The sequence below is a fragment of the Hyperoodon ampullatus genome (assembly GCF_949752795.1).
Source record: "Hyperoodon ampullatus genome assembly, chromosome: X".
NCBI classification, from domain to species: Eukaryota; Metazoa; Chordata; class Mammalia; order Artiodactyla; family Ziphiidae; genus Hyperoodon; species Hyperoodon ampullatus.
Window position 1 is genome coordinate 28,535,381 of NC_136913.1, and position 10,077 is coordinate 28,545,457.

General features: G+C 40.0%; 1 protein-coding gene across 1 annotated transcript; it reads right to left on the bottom strand.

Moving 5' to 3' along the window:
• Window positions 1-367: 367 nt before the first annotated feature.
• On the bottom strand, window positions 368-626 carry LOC307069611 (small integral membrane protein 20-like; the record flags this gene model as incomplete). Its single annotated transcript, XM_079727986.1, has 2 exons — window positions 368-457; window positions 504-626. 2 exons carry the CDS (start codon window positions 624-626, stop codon window positions 368-370), a joined length of 213 nt encoding a protein of 70 aa, XP_079584112.1.
• Between the last annotated feature and the right edge of the window lie 9,451 nt (window positions 627-10,077).

Below are 10,077 nucleotides of genomic sequence, written 5' to 3' on the forward strand. Positions count from 1 at the left end.
GATGGCAAAACAGACTAGGATCTTCCCAAGTCTACTGGTTGCTTGTATTCATATCACAGCTCAGTTGGGTAAGAGGTAGAGACTGAATAATAAGTAGATCACCTCCAAACCCCAGCTGGGTGAGAAAGCTTCCTTTTTAGAAAGGAAACCAAGTCATGAAAACCTTCGTAATGGTGTGATTTGTTTCAGGGTTCTTTTGATATTTAAGAAGGGAATTAATCCTGGTGCGCAGTACTCTTCTTTACAGCCTTCTAGAGTTTTCTTCCCCAGCCATAGTTCTTTAGCAAGGTGATGTATTGTACTTGCTGCAGAACTGAAAGCATGAAGACTCTGTCTACTTTCATAATCAGAGGTGGTGATAGCCTTTTCATTTCCTGCCAAATGGATCCGACCACACTTTTAACCCTGGTGGCTGCACGTCTTCTTGGACAATACCAGCTCGATTTATGGCTTGTTCCTTCTTAGCTGTGTGTCCTTGGGCATGTTGAACAACCTTGCTGAGCCTCAGTTTCCCCATGGTATTCCTCCAGCCGCATTAGGGGCCGGAAGTAGATGAGGTAGAAGGTGGCGCCGATCAGGGAGATGAAGCCGCCAAAAATGAGCGCGGTGCGCAGGTTCGGGGTCATGGCTCCAGCTGGTGGCCTCCCTGACCTGCAGAGCAGCCCTCTGAGATATGTTCTTTATATACCCAGTTTCTTGAGGTGTTTTTTTTTTTTTAATCATGAAAGGATGTTATATTTTGTCAAATACTTTTTCTGCATCTAATCTAACGAAATGATCATACGATTTTTACCTTTCATTCTATTAAAGTGGTATATGACATTTATTGATTTACATATGTTGAACTAGCCTTGCATCCCAGGGGTAAATTCCACTTGGTTGTGGTATATAATCCTATTTAAGTGTTATAAAGTTGGTTTGCTATTATTTTGTCACGAATTTTTGCATCTATATTTATTGGGATATGGATCTATAGTTTTATTGTAGTGTCTTTACTTGACTTTGATATCAGGATAATGCTGGTCTGATAAAATAATTTTGGAAGTATTCCCTCTTATTTATTTTTTTTATTTTGAGGGGATTTTTGTTTTTGTTTTTGGAAGAGTTTGAGAAAGATTGGTATTAATTCTTCTTTAAAATTTTGATAGAGTTCGCCAGTAAAGCCATTAGATCCTGAGGATTTCTGTATTGGGAAAATATTTTTTTTTTTTTTTTTTTTTTTTTTTTTTTAAATTTTATTTATTTATTTTTTTGGGGGGGGGCTGTGTTGGGTCTTCATTTCTGTGTGTGGGCTTTCTCTAGTTGCGGCGAGCGGGGGCCACTCCTCATCGCGGTGCGCGGGCCACTCACTGTCGCGGCCTCTCTTGTTGCGGAGCACAAGCTCCAGATGCGCAGGCTCAGTAGTTGTGGCTCACAGGCCTAGTTGCTCCGCAGCATGTGGGATCTTCCCAGACCAGGGCTCGAACCTGTGTCCCCTGCATTAGCAGGCAGATTCTCAACCACTGCGCCACCAGGGAAGCCCGGGAAAATATTTTTTTATATAAATTTATTTATTATTTTTGGCTGCATTGGGTCTTTGTTGCTGTGTGTGGGCTTCCTCTAGTTGCAGCGAGCGGGGGCTACTCTTTGTTGTGGTGCACGGGCTTCTCATTGTGGTGGTTTCTCCTGTTGTGGAGCACGGGCTCTAGGTGCATGGGCTTCAGTAGTTGCAGCACACGGGCTCAGTAGTTGTGGCTCACGGGCTTTAGAGTGCAGGCTCAGTAGTGGTGTACGGGCTTAGTTGCTCTGCAGCATGTGGGATCTTCCCGGATCAGGGCTCGAACCCGTGTCCCCTGCATTGGCAGGCAGGTTCTTAACCACTGCGCCACCAGGGAAGTCCCTGTGTTGGGAAATTTTTCATTAGTCATTCAATCTCCTTACTTGGTCTGTTCAAATTACCTATTTCTTCATGATTCAGTCTTGGTACAAGGTTTGCAGGAATTCATCCATTTCTTCTTCTAGGTTAGCTAATTATCCAGAGTAGTCTCTTATAATTCTTTGTATTTCTATAGTATCGGTTGGGATGTCTTCTCTTTGATTTCTGATGTTGAGTCTTCTTTTCTTTTTTTTTTTTTTTTTTTTTTCTGTATGTGGGCCTCTCACTGCTGTGGCCTCTCCCTTTGCGGAGCACAGGCTCCGGACGCACAGGCCCAGCGGCCATGGCTCACGGGCCCAGCCGCTCCGCAGCATATGGGATCTTCCCGGACCGGGGCACGAACCCGCGTCCCCTGCATCGGCAGGCGGACTCTCAACCACTGCGCCACCAGGGAAGCCCCGAGTCTTCTTTTCTTAGTCTACTTAAAGGTTTGTCAGTTTTGTTTATCTTTTCAAACAATCAATTCTTAGTTTCGTTTTTTTTCTGTTGTTTTTCTGGTCTCTATTTATTTCCACTCTGATCTTTGTTATTTTCTTCCTTCTGCTAATTTTGGGCTTAGTTTGTTCTTTTTCTAGTTCCTTGAAGTATAAAGTTGTTTATTTGAGATCTGTTTTCTTAATGTATACATTTATCACTTTAAACTTTCCTCTCAGAACTGCTTTTTTAGCATCCCATAGGTTTTGGTATGTTGTATTTCTATTTTCATTTATTTTGAGAGATTTTTTTTAATTGCTTTTTTGACCCAAGGTTGTTCAGGAGTCATTGTTTAATTTCCACATATTCATAGATTTTTCCAGCTTTCTTCTTGTGACGTCTAGTTTCATACCAGTGTGGTTGGAAAAGATACTTGGTATGATTTCGATCTTCTTAAATTTGCTAGACTTGTTTTGAGTACTGTCAGTTGATCTCTTCTGGAAAATGTTTCATGTGCACTTGAAAAAAAATGTGTATTTTGCTGCTGTTTGATGGAATGTTTTGCAAATGTCTGTTAAGTCCATTTGGTCTAATGTGTGTTTCAAGTCCAATGTGTCCTTCTTGGGTTCCTTTCTGGATGACCTATCCATTGCTGAAAGTGGGATATTGAAGTCCCTTACTATTATTGTATTGTTGTCTATTTCTCCATTCAGATCTGTTAGTATTTGCTTAATACATTTATGTGCTGTGATGTGTACATAGATATTTATGACTTATATTTTCTTGATGATTGACCCCTTTATCATTATATAATGACTGTCTCTTGTTACCATTTTTGGCTTCAAGAAAGTAGGAGTGGTAACTACCTCACCGCAACTACCTCCTACCTTGGTAGGAGTGTAACTACCTCTGCTTTCTTTTGTTTTCCACTTAGGAAATATATTTTTCTATCCCTTCACTTTGAGTCTATGTGTGTCCTTAAAGTTGAAGTGAGTTTCTTGTAGGCAGCATTTGGTTGGGTCTTGTTTTTTTAAAAAAATTCCATCCAGTCACTCTGTGCCTTTTGATTGGTGAATTCAATCCATTTACATTTAGAGTCATTGTTTGTAGGTAAGAATTTACTAATGCCATCTTACTGTTTTCTGTTTGTTTTGTATTTCCATTGATTCTTTTTCCTATCTTTGTAAAAAGGTGATTTTTCTGTAGTGGTAAGCTCTATTTCTTTCTTTTCTTTTCTTTTCTTTTTTTTTGTGGTACGCGAGCCTCTCACTGTTGTGGCCTCTCCCGTTGTGGAGCACAGGCTCCAGATGCACAGGCTTAGCGGCCATGGCTCACGGGCCTAGCCACTCCATGGCATGTGGGATCTTTCTGGACCGACCGGGGAACAAACCTGCGTCCCCTGCATCGGCGGGTGGACTCTCAACCACTGCGCCACCAGGGAAGCCTGGTAAGCTCTATTTCTGATTATCTTTTGTGCATCTGTTCTACGTTTTTTGCTTTGTGGTTACCATGAGGCTTATGTAAGACATCTCAAAAATAAAACAGTCCATTTTAAGCTGATAGCAACTTAACTTCAATTGTCTACAAAAAGGTCATCCTTTTACTCCCCCGTTTTCTATTTTTGATGCCTTTATTTACTGCTTTTTATATTGTATATTCATTAACAAATGATAGTAGCTATAATTATTTTTAAGTCTTCCTTTGATCTTTATACTGTAGTTAAGTGGTTAACACACCACTGCATTACATAATTAGTTTTTAAATCTGACTGCTTATTTTTCATCACCCGTGTGCTGTATACTTTCATATGTTTTCATGTCACTGATTAGTGTCTTTTTGTTTCCACTTAAAGAACTACTTTCAGTTTTTCTTACAAGATAGAGCTAGTGGTGATGAACTCCCTCAGCTTTTGTTTGTCTTGGAAAGTCTTTATTTCTCCTTCTTATGTGCAGGATGGAGTATTCTTGGCTGGTGATTTTTTTCTTTCAACTCTTTGGATGTGTCATTTCACTCAGTCCTGGCCTGTAGAGTATCTGCTGAGAAACCCATTGATAGCCTAATGGGGATTCCTTTTGTAGGTTATCATTTCTTTTCTATGGCTGCTTTTAGGATTCTCTTTATTTTTGAGTTTTGACAGTTTTATTATAATGTCTTGGAGAAGATCTTTTTGCATTGAGATAACAAGTTGATCTATTAGCTTCATGAATTTGGATGTCCAGTTCTCTTCCCAGGTTTGAGAAGTTCTCAGCTATTATTTTTTTAAGTAAGCTATCTGACCCCTTCTCCCTCTCTTCTCTTTCTAGAACCCTGAATATTCTAATATTTACTCCTTTAACAGAATCCTACAAGTCACATAGGCTTTCTTACCTCTTTTTCATTCTTTGTTCTTTTCTAACTGGATTATTTCAAAATTCCTATCCTCTCACTCATTTATTCTGTCTCCCATTTGCCCTACTTTATTGCAGATGCTCTCTATTGCATTTTCCACTTCATTCATTGAGTTCTTTAGCTGCAGAATTTTGCTTGGTTCTTTTAAATGATTTTTCTCTTTGGCAAATACCTCATTTTGAACATTTATTTTTTTAATTTAGTTTTTGGCTGCACTGGGTCTTCGTTGCTGTGCGCAGGCTTTCTCTAGTCGCAGTGAGTGGTGGCTACTCTTCGTTGTGGTGCAGGGGCTTCTCATTGTGGTGGCTTCTCTTGTTGCAGAGCACAGGCTCTAGGCATGCAGGCTTCAGTAGTTGTGGCTCGCGGGCTCTAGAGCACAGGCTCAGTAGTAGTGGCACACAGGCTTAGTTGCTCTGCAGCATGTGGGATCTTCCCAGACCAGAGATCGAACCCACGTCCCCTGCATTGGCAGGCGGATTCTCACCCACTGTGCCACCAGGGAAGTCCCAAATGTTTATTTTTTAATTGACCTAAAGTTAGTACATAACATTAGTTTCAGGTCTATAACATAATTCAATATTTGTATACACTGCAAAGGGGTCACCACCAAGAGTCTAGTTCCCATCCATCACCATACAGTTGACCCCCTTCACCCATTTTGCCCACCCCCAACCCTCTTCTCCTCTGGTAACCACCAATCTGTTCTCAGCATCTGTGAGTTTTTGTTCTTTTCTTTTTTTTTTTTTTTTTTTTTTTTTTTTTTTTTTTTTTTTGCGGTTCGCGGGCCTCTCACTGCCGTGGCCTTTCCCGCTGCGGAGCACCGGACGCGCAGGCTCAGCGGCCACGGCCCACGGGCCCAGCCGCTCCGCGGCATGTGGGATCCTCCCAGACCGGGGCACGAACCCGCGTCCCCCGCATCGGCAGGCGGACTCTCAACCACTGCGCCACCAGGGAAGCCCCTGTTCTTTTCTTTTGATGTTTAGATTCCACATAAAATGAAATCATACAGTATTTGTTTTTCTCTGACTTATTTCACTTAGTATAATACCATCAAGGTCCATCTGTACTGTCACAACAGGCACAATTTCATCTTTTTATGAATGAGTAGTATTCCACTATACATACACACATGCACACCACATCTTCTTTATCCGTTCATCCAATGATGAACATTTAGGTTTTTCCATATCCTGGCTATTGTAAATAATATTGCAATGAATATAGGGGTACATATATCTTTTTGAATAAGTGTTTTCATATTCTTCAGATAAATAGCCAGAAATGTGGAATAGCTGGGTTGTATGGTAGTTCTATTTTTAATTTTTTGAGGAACCTCCATACTGTTCTCCATGGTGGCTGCACCAATTTACATTCCCACCAACAGTGGACAAGGTTTCTCTTTTCTCCACATCCTGGCCAACACGTACTTCTTGTCTTTTAGATAATAGCTATTCTAACAAGTTGTGAGGTGATATCTCATTGTGGTTTTGATTTGCATTTACCTGATAATTACTGATGTTGAACATCTTTCTGTAGATATATGTATGTCTTCTTTGGAAAAATACCTATAGTTGACTCTTGAACAAAGCAGGGGTTTGGGGTGCCAACCCTCTAACACAGTCAAATTTGCAAATAGCCATATAGTCGGCTCTCTGTATCCGTGGTTCTGCATCTGTGGATTTAACCAATCGTGGATTGTGTAATGATACTATAGTACATATTTACTGAAAGCAACTCACATACTAGTGGACCTGCACAGTTCAAACTTGTGCTATTCAAGGGTCAACTGCATTTAGAGCCTCTGCCCATTTTTTAAATCCGATTGTTTGCATTTTTGCTCTTGAGTTCTTTATATATTTTGGTTATTGACCCCTTTTTGGATATATAATTTGTAAATGTTTTCTCCCATTCAATAGATTGCCTTTTCGTTTTGTTGATGGTTTCCTTTGCTATGATAATCACAATTTTGTGTGTGTGTGTGTGTGTGATTTCATTGAATTGTCTTTCTCGTTTTTTTGTACCTTGTTGAGTTTCTTCAAAACAGCTCTTTTGAATTCATTACCACTAGATCACAAAATTTGTGCCTTACATCTTGGTTATTGAAGAAGTATCTTTTGTTGATGACATGATTCCTTGATTTTTCTTTTTTTCATATTGCTTGAAGTTTTGCATTACTATTTCAAATGTGAAAGCAAGCAGATACTTCTTTAAATCTTTGCTAGTTGCCTTCAGGTAGAGTATTCAGTTTGTTAGTGCTGCTACTATCTAGGATTTTCTCCACTTCTGTATGGGTGCAACTGCTCCGCTCTTTCTGCTTCCTCTTGTGGCACAATTCTTGAGCTTTTATGTCTTCTCTTCTTACAACTCGTCAGGATGGCTATTGGAAACCTTTCTTGCTTTCCAGAAGGTGGCACTATAGCTCACGTTATGATTTTTCCCTTGCCCTTAAACCCTGGCCTGTTTTCTGAGCTCACTCACTATCTACAGAGCTAGCTCTCACTGCTGTACTTGGGAGTGTGCACAAGCAACCAGCTGCAGCGTGGCGGGAGGTGTGTATTTAGCATTCAGGGAATTGAAGGTGCCCACGGACCTGGTAGGTAGGTCCCCAGGTGTCCTACTCCCAGAGGCTTGACTTCCTGCTGAGTGTATTCAGCAGGAACCACGTCCCTTTAATGCCCTTTGATATGATATTCTTTTCTGCTTTTTTCTTGTTCTCTTCCCTCCTCCCAGTCGTGGAGGTCCTGTCTCCGTACTCTGGGTGCTGGTGGAGAAAAATGGGTTTCTTCACCTGCATCCTATACAACTAGAGTAGTCAGCACTCATTTCCTGCTCTTGTTCTTCACTACCACAGAGGTTGGGAGAGGTTGACAACCCCTGATAGTTCAGCTCCGTGCAGCTTAGGCTGAAAAATAATTGGTGTCCTCTATACGAAAGCTTGCTTTCTTAGTGATCTCAACGTTATGAATAGCAAACCACAAGTAGCGTTAGCTAGAAACTGCTAACTGATCTCTCCTAGGAAATTAGCTTGCTTGTTAGTTACAGAATATTCCTTTTAGGGCATATTCTTATCCACTAGTATAAAACACAGTATTTGAAAGCTGTACACACACACAAAAATCACTGTCAAAAGTTTGATTCAGGGCTTCCCTGTTGGCGCAGTGGTTGAGAGTCCGCCTGCCGATGCAGGGGACACAGGTTTGTGCCCCGGTCCGGGAGGATCCCACATGCCGCGGAGCGGCTAGGCCCGTGAGCCATGGCCGCTGAGCCTGCGTCTGGAGCCTGTGCTCCGCAAGGGGAGAGGCCACGACAGTGAGAGGCCCGCGTACCACACACACACACAAAATTTGATTCATTTCACACAACCACGATTTGAATAATATATTTCAGGTATTGCTTTAAATAGATCATAAATAGCAAATTATATATATATCAGCTGTTTCTGTTTACCTAACATTACTCGTACAGAAAAAACTGAATGGATGAAAGTGACCACATTTTGAAGCACTCCAGGTCATGCATTTGACTAAGTTCAGAGCAATACTGCAATATAGCTCTAGTCTAGCAACTTGCTTCTCTTTATCTCATTTCTCTTTTTTTGAGATAAAATAGAAGGCCAAAAATAAAGGGCAGGGAAAATGTGATTATAAGCAAGAATCATTAAGTTATCAAAACTGAGTTCATAAATATTTGGTCATGCATCATGACCACAGACAAGAATGAGAGAATAGAATGATGTCTTTTTTATCATATATTTACCTAGAATTCTTCTTTGTTTATTTCCTTTAGTAAATTATTCTTGAATTAAATTTTGTGTACTAAAGAGATAAATATAATTACTAAAAAGTGTAACATACTACGGAGTTTAATGTGCTGAATAGGTTTTGCATAAAGTAGTATTTGATTATTCATCATTGATCACGTGAAAAGTATCTGCATCTGCTACTATTGAATATAGTTTAAAATTAATGATTCTGATTTCACTCAGTAGATTTGGCCTTTTTGAAACAGGCAATTTGTCTTCAAAGAGCATTTTCATGATTATTTTTTGCATATGCTAAAAATAATTTATGCTACCAGTAAATTAAACTTTGGCCTTTTTGTTGATTAGAGTTTGCTTATGCAAAAACCTGTTTCATACCATCTAGACTTTATTGCTTCCAGACTGAGGTTTTCTATTTTTTGTGTGGCTTTTGTGTTTACAAATGACATCATTGCTTTACCACCTACATAAAGTCGTAATTATTATCTTTAAAATTAGCTCATGTCTTCTTGATTAAGTCAGTGTTTTTCTTCAAGTCATTGCCTGGTATATCCCAAAAGTACAGGTTATGTGTACTCACACATTCAGGTATATTAAATATTTTAAAGACTTTTATCACTGCATTCCTGTAAACATGAACACTTTCATTATTAAACAGAAAAGCACTCATTTCTTTCCAGTAAAGTTTTAGAACAAAATTATAATGGCGAGGATGGCTATTGGTTGGTACAGTGTCTTCTTTGGCCAGAATTCCATAACACCCTTTAAAATACTTCATAATGTGTTACTTATTGCAACAGACCAATCAAACTACCTTATGGGAAAAGGGTGGAGCAGAAATTTATCGTCTCATGTAACCCACCAGCAGTGGAGCTAGATAGGCATCAGTGACGTCTGCTCCCACTCCTACTCTTGACAACACACACAGGCACACACACGCTACATTATCTCTGCTGCTGTCTCCCTACTGGTCTCATTCTCTTCCACAGCAGAGAGAATTTTCCACAGAGAGAGTACCTCACATGGGAACCCTGGGCACCCCTCTCGACAGTTTTCTGACCAATGAGGAAGGAAAACTTCTTCTCTAGCTATAATCCATAAAAGTCTGGGGAAGAACTTTGGCCCAGCTGGGGGCATTGGACTTCTTCTCAGACTACTTGCTGTGGACAAGGGGACAGAGACTATGGTTGGCAATTCCAGAAATGCCTGGATGAAGTGAGAGAGGAGCATCTCCTTAAAGATTATTGTTCTGACGAGATAGATGATAGAAGTTCTCCAAGACAAGTCTGTAATCCAGTTGTCAGCCAAGAGGTCTAAACAGAGAACAGAATACCATGCAAAAAGCCTTTCCAAAGATTTTTTAAATGATTATTATGATAAAAGTTTCAGTATGCCAAGAAGTCAGAACAACTAAAATTTTATATGCTTAGTACAAGACTGCAAATATTTAGAGTCAAAATTGATAGAAATGCAAGGATAAATAGAGAAATCCACAGTCATAGTGGGAAATATTAACACTCTTCTGGTTTAATATATCGAAAAGATAAAAATCATTAAGGCTATGGACAATTTGAACTACACAATCACATGTGACCTGAGA